Genomic DNA, 26,166 nt, shown 5'->3' with positions numbered 1-26,166 from the left:
ATAGGCTTGATGATACCTATAAAAATTTGGAAAATTTACCCCCCCTTCCATAATTGGTCTTTGTAATGATACTAAAGCGATTCTTGGTCTTTTCCCACACCAAACACATTTTGTAAGAACATTGTTAAGTTTTTTATAAAATGACCCCTGGAAAAATATTGGAATCATACTCATTTGGTAACAAACCACAGGCAATATCATCATTTTAATTGTTTGAATTCTTCCCCACCAAGAAAGATGTAATGGATTCCATTGCTCACACATTTCTGTTATTTTTTTCAATAAAAGTTTTTCATTCTCTTTGACTGTGTCTTCAATTGTATTTTTGATCATAATTCCTAAGTATTTTATTCCATCTTCTTTCCAAATAAATGAATATGGATCAAATAATCCTTTGGTACAATGAACATTGATTGGGAGAATTTCAGATTTGTTCCAATTAATTTTATATCCAGAAAAAGTACCATATTTTTCTATTAAATTAAGTATACATGGAATAGTAGTTTCCGGTTCTCTTAAATATAATAATATATCATCTGCATATGCAGATAATTTAAATTCAAAACTGGTAAATGATATTCCCTTTATCTCCCTAGTTTTGTTTATTGCAATTAATAAAGGTTCTAGGACAATATCAAAAAGTAAAGGAGACAGAGGGCATCCTTGTCTAACTCCCCTATGCAAATTAAATCTATTTGATAAATTATTGTTAATATATAATCTTGCTCCAGGAGAGCTATACAATGTCTGAATCATTTTAATAAAACCGGATCCTATACCAAACCATTGTAAAGCTTGGTATATAAAATTCCATTCCACTCTATCAAAGGCTTTTTCTGCATCTAAAGCTGGATCATTTATTTTTTTTGCTAAATTTAATGAGTGGAATGCTAATCTAGTATTATTTGATGAATGTCTTTTAGCAATAAATCCTGTTTGATGTACATCAATAATGAAAGGAAGAGCTTTTGCCAATCTTAATGCTAATATTTTAGCCATTAATTTGTTATCCACATTCAATAATGAAATAGGCCTGTAATTTGAAACCAGAGTAGGATCTTTGTTTGGTTTTGGTAAGACTATAATTATCGATTCTGCCATAGTACCAGAAATATTTTCATTCTTTATTTGATATTGATACAAATTTAACAGATGTGGTAATATGATATTTTGGAAAAATTTATAAAATTCAACAGTATACCCATCTCCACCTGGAGCAGATCCAACTCTAAGAGACTTCAATGCTGTTTCTAACTCTTTTAAAGATATAGGTTCTTCTAAACTTCCTTTTATATGATCTGGAATATTTGGTCCAATATATGAATTTAAAAAAGTTAATCCGTCTTGTTCTTTATTTTTATAAGAATTGGAAGTGTATAATTCTTTGTAAAAATCAAGAAATTGTGTTATAATATCTTTTGTGTTGGTATGTGTGTTACCTTGTGTATCTTTAATTGCAATAATCTTAGATTTTCTTTTCTTTACTTTAAGAAAATTTGCTAATAATTTCCCAGCTTTATTTGAATTTCCATAATATTGTACTTGTTTATTAAAAATGTCTTTCCTCACAATTTGAGAAGAAATCTCATTATATTTAACTTTTAATTTTAATATTTCTTGTAATGTATTATTTTCCCATTTCTCAATTAATTTATTTTCTAATAATTTAATTTGCTTTCCCATCTCAAAAAATTGTTTTTTTTTTGTTTATTAATAAATGTTGAGTATGAAATAATATTTCCTCTCATAGTTGCTTTAAAAGCATCCCATAAGATCTCAGCATTAATAGTATCTGATTCATTAAATTGAAAGAATTCTTGCATTTTTATTTTAATATCTTCAAGAAATTTTGAATCCGCTAGTAAATCATTATTAAATCTCCATATTGAATCAAAGTTTTCAACATCATAATTTTGAAGATTAATCCACACACCAGCATGATCTGAAATTATAATGGGATCAATTGTTGCTTTTAGTACACGCTGCGCTATATTATTAGAAACAAATATATAATCAATTCGTGAAAAAGATTTATGGACCTGAGAACAAAAAGAAAATTCCTGATCATTAAAATGAAGAATTCGCCATATATCTACTAAATCACAAGATAGTATCAAATTATCTAAGCCTAATGATTTCATAATTTTACTTGGTTTTTTATCCAAAATCGGATCCATTACAGCATTGAAATCCCCTGCTACTATTAAATTAGATGTAGCCAGTGGTAAAAGTAATTGTTGAATTTGTTTAAAAAACTCCATTTGATTCGTATTAGGAGCATATAAATTGAATAAATTCAGGGTTGTATTTCCCAGAACCATTTCGATATGTACCCATCTACCTAAGGGATCATAATTAATTAATTTAAAATCTGCATTACATTTTTTGTTTATTAGAACAGCCACTCCAGCTTTTTTCTTTGAAGCAGGTGCAAATAAACATTTAGAAATCCAACCTCCAGATAGTTTTTTTGATTCAATTTCCGAAAGATGGGTCTCTTGAATGAAGTAAATGTCCGCATTTTGATTTTTAAGGAACGATAATAATTTCTTTTTCTTAATAGGATGATTTAAACCATTGACATTCAACGAGTACATTTTTATATCCATCTAATTAATAATTATGTTTTAACCAATATTCTATGATAATTACAAGATTAGTTCCTAGCACATTCAATAAAAATTTATCTCCTATCCCACCCATTATTTTCCCTCCCTCCCCACCCATTATCATATTCTGATTTGGAACACGCATTGGTCATGCAAAACCTAAATCTCCATCTCCAGGCAACTAATAATTCATTATATTATTTAAAAACATATTTCTAAATTCAATACATTCTTTATACTTCCACCCTTATATAATTGAAAATTATATCCATTTAATCTATAAAATTTTATAAATTTACTGAAAATTATATATATTTGATTCATAAAATTAAATTCAATATCATACATACATGTAATATAATATTCTTAATAAATAAACATATTACAAATATATCTCTTATTCTCTATATATCTGTTATTCATCATGTAAATTAAATATATCCATTTTTATAAATATATTAATATTAATAATAAATACATTTCAATCATTTTCATAGATAATCTTCATAATGAATTAATTTGAATGAATACTTGAATAGAATATACATTTTATATCAATAAGTAAGTTTTATAATGAATTCCTATTTTATTAATTATCTACCATTCAATTACTTAATTCATTATTTTTCCATAATTAGTTAATATAACTGAATAATTGAATTAAATATAAATTTTATAGTAGACACTTATTTTATTAATTAATCCATTCAATATTCAAATTATTATCTTGTATATATTTCATAAAATTACAATCTTCTTACATAGAATTAAAATATTGTTTTTATAATAAATTAGTATATTTCTTTTTTTTTTTTTTTATTTTTTTTTAGTCTTATTCTTAATATAACAATAACAAATTTTCCTTTCAATATTATTAATAATAAATTCATAGTAAATCATTTTCATTATTCATTAATCATAATAAGTTAATATACTTATATAAATAAATAAATTCTCTATTTTGATTAAAATATATATTTTATATAAATATTATTAGTTTTATAATTTATTTATTTATATTTTAATAATTAAAAATTTTTTTTTTTTTTCACTAGTATTAATGAATGTGGATGCTATTATTTTATTAATAATTAATTTGATATAATAATATTATATTATTGCATCCACTATATCAGTAAATTATCTTTCCAGTTAGTAATATTTCTTATGTCTTATTTTTTTTTTTTTTTAATAATCTTCTTTATTTTTTCCTTTTTTCCATCTTCTTTCTTCTTTCTTTTTTCTTCTTTCTTCTTTCTTCAGCTGAATTATTCCTTTTATTCTGTTTTTTATGTAAACATAGGTTCTTCTTGTGTCAAAAATTCTTTCAGTTTTGCAGGGTCTTGAAAATATATGGATTTATTTCCGCTGGATACTCTCATAGTGGATGGATAATATATTCCATATATGTAACCTTTTTCTTTCAACTGCTGTCTGTATGTGAGGAATTGTTTTCTTATATTTGCAGTATATTTGGCAAAATCAGGAACTAAAATCAGTTTTGATCCTTTATAATTCAAGTTTTTATTTGCTTTTGCCATTTTTAATATTTCCTGAGCATGTTGGTACCTTAATACCTTGAATATCAAAGGTCTTGGAGCAGCCTGGTTTACTGGCTTTCTTATGGGGATTCTGTGGGCTCTTTCTATTTCTAACGGCCATTTTGAATTGAGCTGAAGCAGTTTAGGTAAAAGATTTTCCAGGAATTGTACAGGATCTCCCCCTTCAATATTTTCAGCCAGCCCTAAAATTCTGATGTTCTTTCTTTTTCCTCGGTTTTCCATATCCACCATTTGATTTTTTAAAGCTGCTACTTCTTTTTTATCTTTATCATATTCTTGTGTGAAGGATTCAAATTTCTCCATTTTTTCTTCCATCACTGCCATTCTCTGTCTTTCGGTTTGGATCTCTTGTTTCATGTTGAGAAGTTCTTCTTTAACTTCAGAGATTTTATTGGCATTTTCAGTCAGCATCAGTTTTATTTTGAACAGTTCAGTCATAATATCAGACTTTTCAGTGAGTTCTTCAGTTTCCATCGGGAACGGCACACTCGATGGTGACAGGGGAGTTACTTTTGTTCTTTTTGCTGATATACCCGATGTTGAAGGTTTTTCAGATTTTCCCTGCTTCATACTTGCCATTTCCGACGTTGTTTTATGTATTTTTATATCGATTAGACAAAGTGAAAGTTTTATTTTTTTTCCGTTTGTTGCCTGGATACGGGAGCGCTGCGGTTAGGCTGCCATATCGTGCGCGCTCCAAGCCACGCCTCCAGTTCTAAGTCTAATAAATGCTGGCACTGCAATCTGGAACCAGGGACATTAGATCACTTACTATATCATTGTCCCTATATTAAATCTTTTTGGAATTCAATTTGGCCACAAATTAATAAATTGATGGAAAATCATATAGCAATATCATATGATACAATATTATTTGGAATGATGATGAGAAAAAAAAGTCAAATTTCACCAGAAAATAACAAGCTTTTATTAATCATGACAGGGGTTGCCATTCAACATATAACCAACAATTGGAAAAATTATAATAACCTAAATTATACATTTTGGTGGAACACAATATGTCATATATTCAAAATGGAAAGAGTAATAGCAATACAAAGAGGGACATATATTAAATTTATAAAAATATGGGGGCCATTGACAAAATATTGTAATGAATAAATACTATGAGTTTTCTTCTTCTTTTAAATATCTTTATTATGACACACATAGAGGGGGGGGTAATGAAAATGATTTCTACATAATATGTTATAGTATATTATACAATATGTAATGTATGAATTGAAAAGTAATAGAAGGGTGGGGGGAGGGAGAGGGGATAAAAAAATATATTTAGAACATAATGTATTAGATATAAAAGTGTTATTATATATTTATCAATTGTATTTTAATATGTTGTACACTTTCTGTAAAATTTAAAAATAAAAAATAATATATAAAAAAAAAAAAAGAAAGGGAGAGGGAGGAATCCCTTCAAAGCTCCAATAAACAAACCTGCAAAAAAAAAAAAAAAAAAAAAAAAAAAAGAAAAAAGCCTTGTGTCTTGATGTTTAGCTATTAAAAACTGACATATTTCTTCTTTCAAGTCCCAGAATTGATTAAGGACCTTGGAATAGGATACCTCAATAAAGTAGGACAAACCGGAATATTCGCTTTCTAATTCTCTTAAGAAAGCAGAAAATTGTCGCTGATTTAAGCCTCAAGATCTTATGAAATTGATCTCTTTTTTTGACAAATGTCAACACATTTTCCATGTTTACTACCTTTGTTCATAATACTTCTTATGTATAATGCAATGCTTGTGATGATTCTTGGATCAGTCACAAATTTCACTTTGTTTTTTTGCAGTAATGCCGTAAAACCATTGTTTTTTCTGGCCATTGAAAGAGCTCCATCTGTAGCTACAGAAGTTAGTTTCGACAGAGGTAAATTGTATTTTTGCAGTTCATAAATACAATGAAATATATCGTGTCGGAAGCACAAAGAAATACAGCTAATTGAGCTACACTCCCAATGTTCATACTCTCGTCACAGGCAATAGAAAAGTTTGAAACTAGATGATTTTGCTTTGATCTGATCACTTAAATTGCCGGCCAAATCAGCAATTCTTTCTGCAACTGTATTTCGAGACAAAGAGATTGTTTGAAAAAACTTCACACTTTCAAGACAAACAATTTCTGCAGCTGTAATTAGACATTGCTTGTTGAAATCTCCTTCGGTAAAAGGTTTTGAATGTTTAGCTATCAACTCTGACAAGGCGGAGCTTGCATGCACTGCCTCTTCACTTTCTTGTGATACTTAAGTAAATATGATCTGTTGTTTTTTCAGCCCCAACTTGAACTCTTTCAACTTTTCTTGTCTCATTAATCCTTCGCAATTGTCATATTTTGATTTATGCTGTTCATAGTGCCGTTTAATGGTAACATATTAACATAGTAGATGACAGCAGATAAAGACCCGAATGGTCCATCTAGTCTGCCCAACCTTTTTCAATCTAAAAATTTGTTGGTTTTTTTCTTCTTATCTATTTCTGGGCAAGAATCCAAAGCTCTGCCCAGTACTGTTCTTAGGTTCCAACTACTGAAGTTTCCATCAAAGCTCACTCCAGCCCATCTACACCCTCCCAGCCACTGAAGCCCCCCCCAGCCCATCCTCCACCAAATGGCCATATACAGACACAGACCATGTATTTTCCGATTCTAGATCCTCTGTGTTCATCCCACGCTTTTTTGAACTCCTTCACCGTTTTCATCTCCACCACCTCTCTCGGGAGTGCATTCCAGGCATCCACTACCCTCTCCGTAAAGAAGAATTTCCTTACATTGCTCTTAAGTCTCCCACCCCTCAACCTCAAATTATGTCCTGGAAAAGATTTTGTTATACGTTAATACCTTTCAAGTATTTGAACGTCTGAATTATATCTCCCCTGTCCCTCCTTTCCTCTAAGGTATACATATTCAGGGCTTCCAGTCTCTCCTGATACATCTTTTGGCGCAAACCTCCTATCATTTTCATCGCCCTCCTCTGGACCGCTTCAAGCCTTTTTGTGTCCCTCGCCAGATACGGTCTCCAAAACTGAACACAATACTCCAAGTGGGGCCTCACCAATGACCTGTACAGGGGCATCAACACCTTCGTTCTTCTACTAGTTACGCCTCTCTTTATACAGCCCAGCATCCTTCTGGCAGCAGCCACCACCTTGTCGCACTGTTTTTTCGCCTTTAGATCTTCAGACACTACGACCCTAAGGTCCCTCTCTCCATCTGTGCATATCAGCCTCTCACCTCCCAGCATATACGGCTCCTTCTGATTATTAATCCCCAAATGCATTACTCTGCATTTCGTTGTATTGAATTTTAGTTGCCAGATATTATACCATTCCTCTAACTTTGGCACACTAATTGCATTATTACATATTAAGCAAATTATTTTATCTTTTACTTCACAGCAAAAACACTCCAATTCCCACTTTTCCTTGAAATTTTGATGTTCATCAGCAATTTCTCATTTAGTTTTACTACCACTTGGTTTTGATAAAGACATACTAAATAAAAAGAGCTGAAATAAATGAGCAATCATTAACATTAACTTACCAGAAACAGAATAATTGCACAAATTAATAAGTGTAACGTAAATAAACCTATACTCATATTTTTATAGTACTCAGAAGGCGAAATATTTCCTGTTAAGCACACCAAGCAAATCAATACAAGGCTAATGGCATGGTAGGTATTATCGTCGGATTCACTGCTAGTATTGGTGGGGGGAAATAGTGCTTTATGACTAGAGGCATGAACTTGTCTTGGGTACTAAAGGCGTCCGCATCATAGTACTTAATAAGAATAAGCAAATGGTTATACTCATACATTGTATTGCTGTTTTCGACTGGCTTAGATAGGCAACTGCTCAGCGCCGATGGATTGCGGGAAAAATTTCGCTACTCTAATTATGACTTATTGGATTACATTGGTTGGGCCGCAAAGATGTTTGTTGTAGCAGACATTTCTAAATAGAGGACTTATACAAGACTGGGAAAATATGCAGTGCAAGTGAAATACAGATCCTTTTTGATATCATGACATGAAAACCCCAATTACAAATTAATAACTGTATCCAAATTATGACCATTAGCAGAGTTCTAATATAATATTACCTTTGACCAATATTCAGTAGCTTATGTGGCGAGTGACAGTAATGACCCTTTAACCAGCATAAAAAAAAACGCTGACTGATATAACTTTTACTTACATAATCAGGAACTGTAGCTTAGAGAGTTACATGGGGATAGAAATCCCGCCCGTCCCCACCAGTATCCCACCTGTTCCTGCCCATCTCCGCCCATCCCCGTGGGGAATCCCCTCCGTCCCTGCCCAACCCCATGAGGAATCTCTTCTGTCCCCGTCCGCCCCCCCATAAAAGTTACTTGTCCCCATAAAAAGCAGCAATTACTTCTGACAGTTTTGATTATTTTTAAAGTCTTAGTTTATTTCAACCAACAATAAAATACAATATAAACAAATAACAGTGAACAGAAATAAGAGATGCATACATCACTGGAAAGAATTAGAATAGACATTAGGTCATGTGACTGTAGGGTTAATCATTTATTTCTAAAATAAATAAAAGAGTTGGATTTTTTGGCAATATAAAGCTCATATCTGTAGAGCAGCCAAATCTGATTCCACCATCTGGCACTGGTAACTTTTGATAGGTCCTTCCAAAATCCACAAATGGTTTTTAATACAGTAATGAGTAAAGAATCAAACAATACAGCATCAAAATCATTTAAAGCAGAATTGAGAGAGGCACTTTTCAGGACAATGGATGCATAAGAAAAATGTGCCAAAATTGAACTGGAAACCCCAAAACAAACTCAGCAAGTACTTCATTTTGTACTAAATACAATTGGTGGCATAACTATGAGAGGGGGCTGGGCCGCCCACTTTGAGCTTAGCCCCCTTCAAAATGAACATCTCCCTTGCTGTAGATAGTAGGACATTTTGTTTTTCCATAATCTTGGTCCCAGTTTCTGCTTTTGTCTATCTTCTACTAATTCTCTTTCCAGGCCTTGGGAACTCCAGCTCCATCCCCATGGGAGTCCTGTAGACCTGATGGGGGATCCCTGTGGGAGTCCCGTAGACCTGGGGGGTTCTCTGTGGGAGTCCCTTAGACCTGGGTGGGGATCCCTGCAGGATTTCCGCGGCACCCGCAGGATTCCCACAATCCCCATTCCCATGCAGACCTCTACTGTGGCTCAAACAAATAAAGGGGAGATATGGTAGGCTGAAACCATTAGAGGTATACAGAGAGCAGTGAAATTTAGCTGGTCACTACATAACTCTAGCATTTAAGCTAAGCCACAGAAAGAGCAGGTCTAATTTATGCATATGAGTGGTGACCCAGTTGCCACTTATAACTAAAAATACACAGTTTAAAAAGATAATAATCACATCTCTCTTTTCTTTTGATACCTTATGTCCCAGCCCACAGTCTTCATTCTTCTTAGGCAGGTCTATTTTCCCTCCCCTCTGTAGCCCACAAATCCTATGGACTCAGGTTTTTCCTATTTAGGCCCACATCTCTGGAACTCTCTCACAGGTCAAATGTGATTCAAAACATATTTAACATTGAATGGGTGGAGTTGGGAATAATTTTATAAAATATATTATAATACGTTATAGAACACATATATATTTTATTTCGGTTGAAAATGTGATGAAGGGTGGGTGGGTGGGGGTTATTACATTACTAGATTTTTATGTGTTAGATATTATAGTGATATTTTGAAATTACTTGTATAATGTATTTTTGTGCACTTGTTGTTCAATTTGAAAATGAATAAAGATTTAAAAAACAAAAACATATTTAACATGCATTTAAGCCATCGAGACACAGCTTTTCAGTAGGTTTTCTCACCTTCCCGATAGATTCAATGGAACCTGTTTCTTTTCTCTTCTCTTGTTCTGCTGCCTCTTTTCACCTCATTTCTTCCCAACTCAGCCATCTCATTCTACTCTTTATATTCGCCTGTCTCCTCTTTTCTCTCCCTTCCCTAGCATTCCTTCTAATTAACACCCCCCTTTTTTTTTACTAAGCTGTGGTAGAGGTTTCTACCACAGCCCGCTAAATGCTCCAACACTCATAGAATTCCTATAAGCACCAGAGCATTTAGCGCTCTGGGCCACAGTAGAAACCTCCACTATAGCTTAGTAAGAGGGTCTAAATCTGTGTATTTAAAATGTAAACTATCTTGCTATGCCTCTGACTTTAAAGGCAGTATATAAAAAAAATTTTCAAAATTAAAAAAATGTGCAAATAAATAAATAAAATCAATTAATCTTCATTTTGAAACATATATATGTTTTGGTGGAACTCTCTATGCCATATTTATAAGATGGAAAAAGCTATTGCTACGCAGAAAGGGACTTACAATAAGTTTATAAAGATCTGGGGGTCAATGGAAAAATATTGTAATGAGTAGACATCATTTTTTATGGGAGATTATATTTACACACTGGGGATGGGGGTGGTATATTTGATATTGAAAGTTTGTTTTAATTACTTTAAAAAGGGTGGGAGGGAGGGGTTTACTATTTTTTCTTTGTTTCAGATGACTTGGTAAAGATTTTTGAGTGTAGTATTGTAGTTATAATGGATCTATTTCTGTACATTTATTGTGTGTTTTAAAATAATCCATGAATTTTAGTTACTTTAAGTAGGGAGGGAGGTGGGGATCTATATTTTTGTTTTAGAGAATATGATTAAGAATTTCAAGTGTTATATTGAAATTTTAATGGATATATTATTGTACACTTGTTTATGATTTAAAATGAATAAAGAATTAAAAAAAAAAAAAAAGAAACATAAGAATTGCCATTCACCGGATCAGACCCTAGGTCCATTCTGTCCGGCGACCCGCACACGCGGAGGCCAATCCCGATGTTCCCTTCCAAAGACCTGTTTACCCGTACCCCTCAATATGTTTTGCAAGAAGGTGTGCATCCAACTTGCCCTTGAATCCTGGAATGGTGGTCTCCGACACAACCTCCTCCGGGAGAGCATTCCAAGCGTCCACCACTCGCTGAGAGAAACAGAACTTTCTGATATTTGTCCTGGGCCTGGTGCCCCTCAGTTTCAGTCCATGACCCCTTGTCCAAGTCACATTCGACAAAGTGAATAACGATGTTTTTTGTTCTATTTTGTAGAATCCTTTTAGTATTTGAAAGTCTCTATCATGTCCCCTCGCAGCCTTCTCTTCTCGAGGGTAAATAATCCCAGTTTTCCGAGGCATTCATTGTAGTTCAAATTCTCGAAGCCTTTTACTAGCTTCGTGGTTCGCCTCTGCACCCTTTCCAACAGGGTTATATCCTTCTTCAGGTAGGGAGACCAATGTTGGATACAGTATTCCAAGTGTGGTCTGACCATAGCTCTGTAAAGCGGCATTATGACGTCCGCCGATCTGCTCGTGATTCCCTTCTTTATCATGCCCAACATCCAGTTTGCTTTCTTAGCCGCCGCTGCGCATTGAGCCGACGGCTTCAGGGTCTTGTCTATCAGTACCCCCAGATCCCTTTCTTGATCGCTCTTTCCCAATGCTGTACCTAATATTTTGTATTCATGTTCCTTGTTCTTCTTAACCAGGTGCATCACTTTGCATTTTTCTATATTAAACTTCATCTGCCACTTTTCCGCCCATTTCTCTAGCCGGTTCAAATCTCTCTGGAGTTCTTCTCTGTCCTCTTGTGACCCAACTGCCCTACACAGGTTTGTGTCATCCGCAAACTTGATTAAATTACTTGTTGTATCTTCTTCTAAGTCGTTTATGAAGATATTGAACAAGATTGGCCCAAGAACTGAACCCTGGGGCACACCGCTTGTCACTTTTTCCCAATCCGAGAACTTCCCATTTATGCCCACCCTCTGCAATCTGTTTTCCAACCATCCGCCTATCCATCTTAGTATATCCCCTTCTATTCCATGGCTTTGTAGTTTCTTCAGAAGCCTTGCATGTGGAACCTTGTCGAATGCTTTCTGGAAGTCCAGGTATATTATATCCACCGGTTCACCGTTATCGATTTGTTTGTTCACCTCCTCAAAAAATTGAAGTAAATTTGTCAAACATGACTTCCCCTTCCAGAAGCCATGTTGACTAGCTCTCATCATGTCGTGATTTTCCAGGTGTTGCCCTATGCTATCCTTTATTAGTGCTTCAACCATCTTCCCTGGAACCGTCGTAAGACTCACAGGTCTATAGTTGCCCGGTTCTCCTCACGATCCTTTTTTGAAGATTGGGATGACATTCGCTATCTTCCAGTCGTCTGGTATTCGCCCGGTTTTGATTGACAAGTTAGCTAGGGATTGTAATATATGCCAAATCCACTTCATCCATGTATTCATTGCCTCTTTTTAAATGGCTGGTACCAATGAACATACATGGGATAGGGATTTCATAAACCGCTTGGACAAGGGGCATTAAGTGGTTTACAATCAGCTACTCAAGCTTTTTCTCTATCTGTCTCAATGGGCTCACAATCTATCTATATGTATTCTGGAGCTGTGAAGGATTACGTTACTTACCCAGGATCACAAGAAGCAACACAGAGCTTGAAACCATAACCTCAGGATGCTAAGGCAGTAGCTCTAACCACTATGCCACACTCTCCTCATGGAAAACTAAGTGCTAGCACTTAACTTAATGCATTGACCAGACTGGCTGATTCTTGGGCTTTCCATATCTTATTTGATAGAATTTATTCCTAAGGTTTTAAAGAAGTTGTAATTCTTACCTTGGGCTTGTAATTTCCTCAACAATTTTGCGTCATTATTGTCTAGAAATTCAGCATTGCCAATGTTTGGAGGTCGACCTTTCCGTCGTCTTATTCTAGATTCTTCTCTAGTACGTTGCCTTTCAGGGTTTGGTGGTCGTCCTCTACGTCCTTCCATTGCCCTAATACGAGGAATGACTTCTTCTTCCTTCAGAAGACACCACTGCATACCCTTTTAATAAACACAATTGACAAACAAATACATTTGTAAACACATTCATAGAGACATATTTAATCAAAAGATTAGGTTCTTACCTTGATAATCTAGTTTCTGTTAATATACACAGAAGTCCGGACTTTAGCTGTTGATTTCCACTAACTGTGAAACTGCAGAAGGATGCCATTTTAAGATCTTGAACTCCTCCCCTTCTGCATGGAGAACAGCTCCTTCTTCAGTTGGTACCAAAGCAACTGAACTCCACTGAAACAGAAGAGAATGAGGGGTATGGGGAGTTTCCCTGGCAACAAACATAATCTGTTCTGCTCTGAAACTTAGGCAATAGAACAATGATCAAAAAACACTTAACAATTTAACACTGAAAAACAAATTACGCACATGAGTAGCTAGGAACCAACCTATAATTAGGGAAGAAACTAAGAAATCTGAAGCTGATGTTGTTATCCACTTGGGAACAAATAACCTAGTCATCAATACCCCACAGAAAGCTTTTCAGGAGCTGGGGGAGGAATTAAAACCTTTTGTAAAAACTGTAGTTTTCTCAGACATAGTGCCTACATATGGAAAAAGGAGAGGAAAGAGTACTAAATACTGAGATCTTCAATAGGTGGCTCAGAGCCTGGTGTCATCAAGGCGGCTTTAGGATGTGGAAATACATGGAAAAGCAAGAGACTATATTGTAATGATGGGCTGCATCTTACTATGACAGGTATAAGGATCTTTACTTAGAAAGTCAGGCAATATGTTTCTAGGTGTTTAAACTAGAAAGTGGGGGTGGCATAAAAATGCAGAACACTTACAGTGACCACCCCCAGCAAAGGACAAGACGTGACGGTATTAAAAATTGCAATGCACACAATAATATTAGGAATACACTTCTTAGCAAGGCAACAGGAAGTGAGACTAAGCAAAAAACTAGACATAAAATGAAATTGCCACAGAAAAATGGCTGGAAAGCAATGACCTCAAACGCTCACAGTCTAGGCAACAAAAATCATGATCTGCAAGCCCTAATATTAGATGTAGACTTGGATATTGTAGCAATCACAGAGACATGGTTCATTGATTCCCATGGATGGGATGCAAGCATACTGTACTATTATCTTTTTAGGAAGGACAGAGATGATCAGAAGTGTGGAAGAATAGCTCTCTATGTAAAGACCGATATCCAAGTGACTGAAATGCAGGGGGCCTGGGGAAAAGAAGAAGCGATATGGATAGCTTTGAAAAGAGAAGATGGAACTTCTATCTACTTAGGTGTTGTCTACAGACCTCCGACTCAAGTGCAGCAAATTAATAAAGATCTTGTTACAGATATCCAACAGCTGGGGAAGAAAGGAGAGGTACTGTTGGTGGGTGATTTCAACCTGCCAATGGGGATTGAAAAGTTCCGTCTGCGAAATCAGAAAGAAGTAGGGATGCCCTTCAAGGGACTCTGCTTAAACAAATGGTGATGGAACTGGCAAGGGAAAAAGTGATACTAGATCTGGTGCTCACAATGCATCTCTAATGTTAGAGTGGGTGCCCACCTGGGTGGTAGTGATCATCAAACAGTTTGGTTTGATATAACAACTAACAGCGAGTCACACAAAACTCAAAATGCGGGAAAATTGGGAAAATCTCTCTTCTTCAGAATCACAGGGTTTTGGAATAATTTTATTGCCCCACTACGGAATCAGGGCTCCTTCCAACTATTTCGTAAGCACCTGAAAACTAGGCTTTTCACAAAAATGTAATGCTCTCCTCCCCCCTGTTCTCAACCTCCAAACTCATTATGTTATTCCTTCCTATATTAAGCTCTTGTAAACCATGCCGAGCTCTATAATTATGGAGAGGATGCGGTATATAAACTTAAGGTTTAGTTTAAAATCCTGGATTTCAAAAATGGAGGAGTATCTGAAGAAATAGCTAATAGGATGGGAGATCATAAGGGAATTGGAAAAACAGTGGTCCAAGCTGAAAGGAACAATAAAAATGGCTACTGACCTTTATGTGAGGAAAATAAATAAAAATAAGAGAAAAAATAAACTGATATGGTTCTCCAAACTACTGGTGGAGAAAATAAAGGCATAAGAGTTGTCATTCATGAAATATAAAAATACTCAAGAGGAGGAGCACAAAACGGAAAATGAAAGAAGCCAAGAGAGATGCTTCTGGCAAAAGCGCAAATGGCTAGAAATATAAAATAGGGAGACAAATTTTTTAAAAAAGTATATTAGTGAAAGAAGGAAGACACAAAATGGAATTATGAGACCGAAAAATGCTATGAATTGCTATGTGGAGAGTGATGAGGAAAAAGCAAACGTGCTAAACAAATACTTCTGCTCTGTGTTCAAAGAAGAAAATCCTGGAGAAGGACCATGATTGGCAGGCAAAATTACAAGTGAGAATCGAGTGGATACCATGCCGTTTACAGAAGAAAGTGTTTATGAACAACTTGAAAAATTGAAGGTCGATAAAACCATGGGACCAGACAGGATCCATCCCAGTATATTGAGAAAGCTCAGAGAGGTTCTGGCAGCTCCGCTTAAAGATTTGTTCAATAAATTCCTGGAGATGGGAATAGTTCCGTAGGATTGGAGAAAAGCAGATGTGGTTCTTCTTCACAAAAGTGGTTGCAGAGATGAAGTGGGAAACTATACTGGAAGTGTTGTTGAAAGAGAGGATAGTGAAATTCCTAGAATCTAATGGGTTGCAAGATCTGAGACAACATGGCTTTACTAGAGGTAATCATGCCAAATGAATATGATTGATTTCTTTGACTGGGTGACGAGAGAATTGGATCAAGGATGTGCGCTAGATATAATTTACTTAGATTTCAGCAAAGCCTTTGACATGGTTCCTCATAGGAGACTTCTGAACAAACTTGACTGGCTAAAGTTAGGACCCAAAGTGGTGAACTGGATTAGAAACTGGTTGACGGATAGATGCCAGAGGGTGGTGGTTAATAGAATTTGCTCAGAGGAAGGAAAGGTGAGTTGTTGAGTGCCTCAAGGATCGATGCTGGAGACAATTCTGTTCAATATGTTTGTGAGCGATATTGCTGAAGGATTAGAAGGAAAAGTTTGTCTTTTTGCAAATGATACCAAGATTGGTAGCAAAGTGGACACCCTAGAGGGAATGAAAAACATGAAAATGGATCTGAAAAAGTTGGATGAATGGTCTGATATCTCGCAACTAAAATTCAATGCAAAGAAGTGCAGAGTGATGCATTTGGGGAGCAGAAATCTGAGGGAGGCAAGAGCTAATATGCATAGACAGGGACATGGACCATGAGGTGATAGTGTCTGAGGATCTGAAGGCGACAAAGCAGTGTGACAAGGTGGTGGCTATAGCCAGGAGGATGCTAGGCTGTATAAAGAGAGGCATCGCCAGCAGAAGAAAAGAGGGGTGGTGGATGCCCGGGATGCGCTCCCGAGGGAGGTGGTGGAGAGGAAAACATTGATGGAATTCAATAAAGCATAGAATGAACACAGAGGATCTCTAACTAGAATATGAATGGGCAAACTTTCATAGTCTGAATCCCGCAAAGGAAATGGTTTGGATAAGCTGGAGTGAGCTTCAACGGCAACTCCAGTAGTTGGAACCTAAAGACAGTACCAGGTGGACTTCGGTGGCTCAGAAGAAACAAAGAAAAAAGACAATTTAATCATGAAATTGTAATGCATGTAATTATAGGGCAGACTGGATAAACTGTTCAGGTCTTTATCTTTGTCATTTACTATGAATTTTAGATACAGTAGATGAAGTCCCGAGATGGACACGGGCAACTTCCAAGGCAGAAATTAGGCAAATCAAAAATCGGCACAGGGTGGGCTGTATGGACTCCTGTGTATATTAACAGAAACAAGACTATCAAGGTAAGAACCCAATCTTTCATTCTGCTACATATACACAGGAGTCTGTACTTTAATTGATGTACCAAAGCAGTACCAGATATCTAGGGAGGGACAAATGAGCCTTCCCTCAGAACCGAGAACCCAAAGCGGCACCCTATCGAGCAACCATATCCACTCTGAAGATCTTTGTAAAAGTATGAGGAGTAGCCCAAGTAGCTACTCTACAGATTTCATCAGGTGAGACAGCCCGGGACTCTGCCCAGGAAGCTGCTACACCTCTTGTCAAAATGAGCTGCAATAGAGATAGGTGTCTATTTTCCGCAGGCAGTGTAGGAAGATGATATCACCATGTGAATCTATCTGGCAATGGAAGCCTTGAAAGCTGGCTTGTCACGTCTTGAGTGGCTGGTCAACACAAAATATGATCAGAAAGTCTGGAATCATCAGTCTTTTCCAGATAGATAAGTAGGGCTCTGTGTACCTCTAGCTTGTGCAAAAGTCTGTCCTGCTTCACTGAACCTGTAGGATGAAAGGTGGACAGATGAAGCTCCTGATTGACACGGAAGGCAGAAACAACCTTCTGAAGAAATGAAGGTACTGTGCACAGAGAAAGCAGTTACTTACCCTAACAGGTGGTATCCAGGGACAGCAGGCAGATATTCTCACATGTGGGTAATGTCATCCACAGAACCCCAATATGGACAGCTTTAAAAGTGCATCACCACTAAGTTTCTAGAAACTTTGCGACTGCCCACACCGCACATGTGTGAGTGCCTTCCCGCCCAACATAGGCTCACGGTACCTCTGTTCCGTAAGCAAGCTAAGAAGCCAACTAGGGGAGGTGGGTGGGTTATGAGAATATCTGCCTGCTGTCCCTGGATAGCACCTGTTACGGTAAGTAACTGTGCTTTATCCCAGGACAAGCAGGCAGCATATTCTCACATGTGGGACTCCCTAGCTTACTAAGATGGGATGGAGGGAGTGTTGGCTATTAAGAAAATAAATTTTGCAATACTGCTTGGCCAAAGTGACCATCCCGTCTGGAAAAAGATTTCAGACAGCAGTGAGATGTGAATGTATGAACTGAGGACCAAGTAGCAGCTTGACAGATCTCATCAATAGGAGTGGAACATAAGAAAGCCACTGAAGCTGCCTTAGCACGGATTTTAAGTGAATTACATGACCCCCCTCCCCCACCAGTTGCAGCCCAGCCTGAGTATAACAGAAGGTGATACAAGCCGCCAACTAGTAGAAATAGTTCTCTTGGATACAGGTTGTCCCAACTTTTTAGGATCAAAAGAGACAAACAGTTAAGGAGATGTTCTATGTGGCTGAGTTTGCTGTAAATAATAAGCCAAGGTTCCTTTGCAGTCCAAAATATGAAAAGCTGTTTCTCCAGGATGAGAATGAGGTTTGGGAAAGAACATTGGAAGCACAATTGATTGATTGAGATGAAATTCAGTGACAACTTTTAGAAGGAACTTTGGATGGGTGCAGAGCATTATTTTGTCATTGTGGAACACTATAAAAAGCAGGTCCACCACCAGCTCTGGAAGCTCACTCACTCGATGAGAAGTAAGGAAGATGAGAAAAACCACTATCCAAGTGAGATATTTGAGAAGAGCCGAAGACATTGATTCAAAAGAGGCTTCATAAGTCTAGAGAGAACCACAGTAAGATCCCAAACCACTGGAGGTGGTTTGATATGAAAAATGCCTTTCAGGAATCTGAAAACAAGAAGATGAGCAGTCAGAGGTTTACCGTCGACTGGTGCATGAAAAACATTGATAGCAGTAAGATGAACTCTAATTGAAGTGGTTTTAAGACCAGAGTTGGATAAATGTAGAAGGTAATCCAATACTGAAGATATAAAGAGGATGAAGCATCAAGATGATGAAGAGTACATCACGTAGGAAACTGTGTGTTGGTAGCACTGCTGTGTAGGTTTTCAGGATGCATCCAAAATGAGCTGGGCAGGATCAGAAAGATGAATATCAGCTGAGGTTATCCCGAGAGGTACCAAGTCATTAGGTGCAAGGACTATGGATTGGGATGTAAAAGAGATCCTTGACTCTATGTGAAACAAAATGGAAAGATCTGCAGAAGTGGGGAGGGCTTGATGGTTTGGATGGGCTGGAATGAGCCTGATGGAGACTTCAGTAGATGGATCTGCCCTAAATATAGTACCAGGCAGAGCTTTAGGTTCTGGTCCAGCAATAACTAAGAAGAAGGAAAATTTAAATTAAGTCAATAATTTAAAGAGTGGGTAGGGTTGGGCAGACTGGATGGACCATTCCAATCTTTATCTGCCATCATCTACTAAGATACTATGTTACATATTGGTTCCTTGATATTGGGGAGAAACTAAGGTTGTCTGGGCCACCGAGGGGCAATGAGGATCATGGTGGATGATTCTTGTTTCAGCTTGATAAGCATCTTGAGAATGAGAGGAATGGTGAAAACATATAGAGGAACTTGTGCATCCAATCCAGAAGAAAAGCATCTGCCTCTAGACACTGTGGAGAAAGTACTGTCTGGAGCAGAATTGAAGCAGCTTATGATTGTGGGGGAATGCAAACAGGTCTATCTGAGGAGTCCCCCAAAGACAGAATATCTGACACAAGCCATGGAGTTGAGCATCCACTTGTGTGGTCAGAGAAATCTGCTGAGTTTATCAGCGAGAGAATTCTTCTCTCCTTGAATATAGACCGCTTTGAGGAATAATTGTGAGCAATAGCCCAGTTCCAAATCTTCCCAGTCTCTTGACAAAGAATGAGAGAACCAGTTTCTCCTTGTTTGTTTATATAATACATTGCGACTTGATTGTCCGTGCGTATTAGGCGGACTTGATTGGATATCAAGCTGCTGAAAAGTTTTGAGAGCAGTGCAAATGGTTCTGAGTACCAAGAGATTGATGTAGTATTTCTGTTCTTGGGTGGATGAGTGACCTTGTGTGTGAAGGATGTCCAAATGAACTCCCCAAGCATATCTGGATGAATCTGTCGTCACAACTATCTGTTGTGGAGGGATTTGAAACAACAGCCCTTTGGAAAGATTAAAGAAATTCATCCGCCACTGTAGAGAGGTAGAAATGAAGAATATGACTGAAATCTCTTGTAAGAGTGTATCTAGAGCAGGGGTGTCCAACCTTTTGACTTCCCTGGGCCTAATTGACAGAAAAAAATGTTTCTGAGGCTGCACAAACATGCAAACGCTGTGGCAAGATGGTAAACACCCGGGGGCAGCAGAGGAAAACACTGCATCGCCCTCGAGCGGGGCTGCACAAAATACTTCACAGGGCTGCAGGTTGGATACCCCTGATCTAGAGCTTCAGATCATTGGGAGGCTAGGGACCACTGAGATGTTCTGAGAGGGAGTCTCACAAAGGGAGTAACATGGACTGTGGGAATCATGTGACCCAATACTATCAGTGTCTGCATGCTAGGATGGCGGAAGCTGATAAGTCTGGTTGCAAAGTTGAATCATATTGTCTTTGCTGAAGTAGGAGCGCCCTGAGCAGAGTCTCTATGAATTGTAGAGTTTGAGAGGATTGAAGTTGAGATTTCGGCAAGCTGACATTGAACCCTAACTGTTGAAGAAAACAGGATCGTTGACTATGATGCTGAGAGCACCCCTTGAGGGAGGTATCCCTTATTAGCCAATCCTTGAGAAAAAAAAAACCTTAGAAACCCTGAAACAAGAGGAAACAAACCACCAAACGGATTCAAGATCTTGATAAAGTTCCCAAGCATGAAAAATTGCAGAGTAGACCATGGAGAAATACTGTTGGGAAACAAAAAGCTGTAGATGAAAACAATTATGAACAACTCAAAGATATGAAAGAAATAAAGAGGGTGATCCTCCTGAAGGACTATAATAACACAGAGGTCAAGTAATACTTGAGGCCCCACTAAAGATATGGTAAAAGTAAAAGCAGTGAGTGGAAAAGGTCCATCAAGTGATGAGAATTGCCATAGAAGTCAGCTGAGATCCCAGGAAGAGTTACTTCTATTGTTGTGACTACCCAGAAACAGATGATGCAGGAGAAGATGGTTGGTGATCAACAGATCTGAGTTTCGCAGATTTCTGAGAACGAGACGTGGATTTCTCTGAATGAAGGTAGAAAGGCAAAGAATTCCAGAGGAGCCATAACACAGAATAAAGAATTCCTATGGAAATCCAGAAAAAGTTGTCTAAATGAGGGAATGACTCATTGTTGTGTAGAATGTAAGGTTCTTTGAGGCAAATATGGGACCAAACAGCTCCTTTCCCAAACATGGAACATTGGCCAGCTTATTCTGAAGACTGATGTTGATATCCGAGAGTCTGAACCAAGTTAAGCGAATCATGGCTATTGACATAGCAGACGCTCTAGAGCAGTGTTCTTCAACCTTTTTACACCTATGGACCGGTGGAAATAAAATAATTATTTCGTGGACCGGCAAACTAATAAGACTGAAATTTTTAAAAACCCCATTGCCGCCCTGTCCTCGCGAGCTCGGTCCCATTAACCATCTGATCCCATCCGCACAAGCCTCAAATAGTTATGATTTTATATTGAACATATTTTATTAAAGTATAAAAAGAAACAATATTCTGTACAATTATCATTTTATAAATATAAATAATACAGGGCAAGGATCAACAAAACCCCCGTCTCCCCTCCCCTTCACATATATCCCCTCTACTATCAAAAAAACTGAATAAGCCAAATTATTACAGAATGCTACGCAAATATCATGCTAACAGAATACCGCAGTCACACATGGCAGGAATGGTGTTAGGGGGAGTGCAACTAGGGCAACTGCCTCCTGGTCAGAGAGAGCCCTAAGCCAGCTGGAAGCTAAAGACGCACTGCCTGGGCTTTGCACTCCCCAGTTATGTCTAACATCAGCTCTAGCAGGATACATATTTTAAATCTGATATATTCTAATCACAAGATAGAAATAAAATTATTTTTTTCTACCTTTTGTCGTCTCTGGTTTCTGCTTTCATCGTCTTTTCACTCTCTTCTATCCAGCGTCTGCCCTCTGTCTCTTCAATCCAGCATCTGCCTCTTCCATCCACTGTCTGCCCTCTACCCCTCCCCCTCCCATATGGTATCTGCGTTCTTTCTATGCCCCTCTCTCCTACACCAGATCTAGCATCTTTGTCCCTCTTTCCTTATTTTTCATCTGACCCCCCTTCCCAGCATCAATCTCTCTCTATCTTGTCATTCCTCTGTCTCTCCCCTTTCCCTCATCTGATCTCTACATTCCATCCTGACTCCTTCCCCTCCTCTAATCTCCCTGCCAGCTGTTTCCTTCCAATGTTCCTCCTCCCTTGTCCATCAGTACCTTCTCCCTTTCTTCCTCCCCTTATCCAACAGTAACTCTCTTCCCTTCCCCTTCTCCCCTGTCAGCAATAGCCCCTTCCCCTCCCTTGTCCAGGAGTACCCCTTCTCCCTTTCCTCCTCCCCTTATCCAACAGTAATTCTCATCCCTTCCCTTCCCCTTCTCCCCTGTCAGCAGTAGCCCCTTCTCCTCCCTTGTCCAGGAGTACCCCTTCTCCCTTTCCTCCTCCCCTTATCCAACAGTAATTCTCGTCCCTTCCCTTCTCCCCTGTCAGAAGTAGCCCCTTCCCCTCCCTTGTCCAGGAGTACCCCTTCTCCCTTTCCTCCTCCCCTTATCCAACAGTAATTCTCATCCCTTCCCTTCTCCCCTGCCAGCAGTAGCCCCTTCCCCTCCCTTGTCCAGGAGCACCTCTACTCCCTTCCTTCCTTCCCTCTCCAGCAAATGTTTCCTCTATGTAGGCTAGCGGCAGCTCTGTGTGCTTTTAACTTCGGCACACAGCTGCCCCTAAGCAGTGTTTTAGCGTGGTTTCATGAGGCAGCCTCGGGGCCTTTGGTCGGCCGGCCCGCTGCGATGATGTGATGTGGGCCGGCCTACCAAAGGCCCCGAGGCTGCCTCATGAAACCGCGCTAAAATACTGCCTACGGGCAGCTGTGTGCTGAAGTTAAAAGCACACAGACCTGCCGCTGCTTTTCTGGGGGTGCGGAGACATACGCGGCAGGAGTCGGTGGTGGCAGGCAGGAGTGCCGGCATAGCGACGGCAACAGGAAGTTGCGCGTCAGCTGACGCCGGCACCTTTTGCTGTGGCGGGGTCCTGAATCCTTCGCGGACCAGCAAGATTTTTTTGCGGACCGGCACTAGTCCGCGGACCGGCGGTTGAAGAACTGTGCTCTAGAGGACGTTTGAAAAGCATCAGAGTATGAACGTGGAATATATGTCGCAGTTTGAGAAAGAGTATGTATAAAGCACATTGGTATTCCAAAAGGTGTTCTGAAGGTTGGAAATTGGATAGCCAACGCACATGTTAATGCAGATACAGAGACATGTTGAAAGAATAATTGAGGATTCTACTCAACAGCATAGAGTTTTTGTAAAGGCGACAGCCAACTGTCCTTAGTGCGGCCCTCATGACTTGGAGGCAAAGAAGCACAGACTTTGGTATCAAAGTATTTCTTTAGAGTTGATTCCACTAATAGAGAATGATGTGGAAGTTGATGACTGTCAAAACCTGGAGTAGGAAAGATTTTATACATAGAATCCAGGTTAGCAGGAGCAACTTTGATAGACAAAGGCGTTTCCCAATTCTTAAAGAGAGTTTGTTTAAACATGTCATGTAATGAAAGATGAATTAGCCTCCATTGGTAGAGATAAGTCCTTGCCCAGCTGATTAATGTAAGAGGCAAAGGCAAAATCTTCAGGCGAAGACTGCCTATTGGGGGAAAAATATCTCAAAAGGCCCAGGTTCTGAAAAAGAGAAACCACAGCCTGCATCAGATCTTGAATCAGACAATATTTCTGGAACAGAATGTCTATGAGAAGGCCTGTGACGCTTCCAGTTCTGATCCGATGAAGGTGAAGAGGACGGAAGTGAAGCAGGTTGCCATTTCAAAAGAGGAGGTGGTCGTGATGCAGAACTCTGATGCTGAGGCCTAGAACGCCGCACTGAAGAAGAGGACTTTTTTGAAGTATGAACTCAATGTGGAGAGCTAGTACAACATCCCCTGTCATCCACGTGTGAAAATATGCTGCTGGCTTGTCCTGGGATAAACAACTTACCCCATGAAACGGAGAAAGGGTTCCTTACAAGAGAAGGCTTGTTATTCTGAGATCCTTCTCTCCGAGACTATGGGAACCAAAAACACTGTCAGAGGCTCATATAGAGCATGTGGCAGGCCCTCCAGGATCACATTGAGGTCCCAAGATGGGAATTGTCTGCACAACAGGGATCTCAATCTGAGAGCCCCCCTCAAAAACTTAGTGACATCTGGGTGAGACGCCAGAAACTGCAAGCCTCTCAAGCCTGAATGCATGAGATACTGGCTAGCTGCACATTGAGATACAAAATCACAAGGCCCTCTTCAAGACTGGCTTGCAGGAATGCAAGGACCACCGGAATGGGAGCCCTCTCATGCTCTACCTGCTCCTTGGCGCACCATAACTGGAAGATCTTCCAGGTTTTACTGTAAGCCGCAACCATTGCAGGCTTCTTTGTTTTAATGAAAGTCATAACCACAACCTCTGAGTTACCTTTCCAAATCAGAGCTATGCGCTCATGAGCCATGCCGTAAGACCAAAGTGTTCCAAATTCTCCTTGGAAACCAGGCCTTGACTGAGGAGTCCCAGATGAACTGGCAGTTTCAGGCATCTGCTTCTCTGCAGACATACCAGATCTGCATACCAAAGCCTGCGGGGCCAGTTCATTATCCTGCAGATGATCTGATCCACCATGACCTATGGTAGAAAAACAGAGAAGCTGCTCTGCGGGCCAGGGTTTAATTAGGGTGTCTAGCCCTGCACTTTCCCACTTGGCTTTTTGACTGTAGAAGTGATCTGCTTTCACATTCTTGGTTGTGGTCATTAGATCCATGTCCAGTTTGCCTCATTCTGAATAATGAGGGAAAACACCCTCTAGGACAGATACCACTCCCCTGGATACAGAGTTTGCCTGTTGAGAAAGTCAGCAGAGAGAGCTTGCCAAGTGAAGTTCTGCCCACTGGAATAACATCCGTGCCTCCAAGCGAAGGAGAGCACTTCTGGTCCCTCCTTGTCTAAGCCACTGCAAAGGCATTGTCTGAAAACACCTTGACTGCCTTCCCTGTCAGGAAGGATTGCAACTCCAGCAAGGCCAACTGAATGGCTCTTAGTTCCAGACAATTTATGAACCACTTGCTTTGCAATGGAGACCACCTGCCCTGAAAGGGGAGACCACAGCAGTGAGCTCTCCAGCCACTTAGGCTGGCATCAGTCGTGAGAGTCATCCACGTGTGGATTCTGAGAGGCGTACCCCTCAACAAGGCCTCCCCTTTGCCTTGGCAGTCCAGGGGACAAGCATCTACAGGGAATGGAGCTGTGGAGACCACCTGGACAGAAGGGAGTACTGGAGCGGGTGCATATGAGCTCTTACTCAGGGAACAACCTCCAGGGAGGCCACCATCGAGCCTAGCACCTGCAAGTAATGCCAGGCCATAGGGTCTGGAAGAGCCAAGATCTCTACAATTTGCTTCCTGAACTTCCAATTGCATGGCTCAGAAAGAAAAACACAGCCCTGTGCTGTATTGAATCATATTCCCAGAAAGTCCAAGAACTGCGTTAGTTGAAGGGGACTCTTTTGGATTTGGTCAGTAAACGAAGCTCTAAAGGTCCCCAGTTTTGCATGGAGATGGTGCACTCCATCATAGCGGCAATGGCTCTGAGAGAATTCCTTGCCTCTCTTCTGATTTGATGGAGGCATATCTTGACATCCCCATCTTTCCGGATCACAGGAACTATCTAAGATTTCACGTTCTGCAGCAACACTTCCAGTTTGTGGTGCTTCCTTTTGGTTTGGCCATGGCTTCCTGCACCTTTACCAAGGTGATGATGGTTGTAGCAGCCCACTTGCGCAGAATGGGTGTCCAGGTGCATCCCTACCTAGACGATTAGCTGAGCACATAGTTCAGTAGATGCTGAGACTCCTCCAGAACCTGGGTTGTATAGTTAACTTCCAAAAGAAAATCGGCCTCCAAGCTTCAGTGCCTTTCTTGGGCACTATGAAGTATAAAGAGTATCTGCCTGAGCCCAATTCTTCTTTGGGAACTGGTTCTATTGCATGAATGTCTAAAAGTCTTTGCACTGTTGCTTGGACTCTGACCTCCTTCTCTAA

General features: G+C 39.1%; 1 protein-coding gene across 15 annotated transcripts in view; it reads right to left on the bottom strand.

Annotated features, from left to right (window-relative positions):
- Positions 1–26,166, bottom strand: part of BAZ2B (bromodomain adjacent to zinc finger domain 2B) — a 535,524-nt gene that overhangs the window by 240,459 nt on the left and 268,899 nt on the right. For all 15 annotated transcript variants that reach the window (XM_033946167.1, XM_033946164.1, XM_033946160.1 and 12 more), the window contains one exon: positions 12,919–13,129. In XM_033946167.1, coding sequence (XP_033802058.1) covers positions 12,919–13,129 — 211 coding nt within the window. The remainder of the gene's footprint in view (positions 1–12,918; positions 13,130–26,166) is intronic.

Source organism: Geotrypetes seraphini, chromosome 5 (genome assembly GCF_902459505.1).
Source record: "Geotrypetes seraphini chromosome 5, aGeoSer1.1, whole genome shotgun sequence".
Taxonomy (NCBI): Eukaryota; Metazoa; Chordata; class Amphibia; order Gymnophiona; family Dermophiidae; genus Geotrypetes; species Geotrypetes seraphini.
Note: the sequence above shows the minus strand (reverse complement) of the source record. Positions and strands in the feature narration are given on the sequence as shown.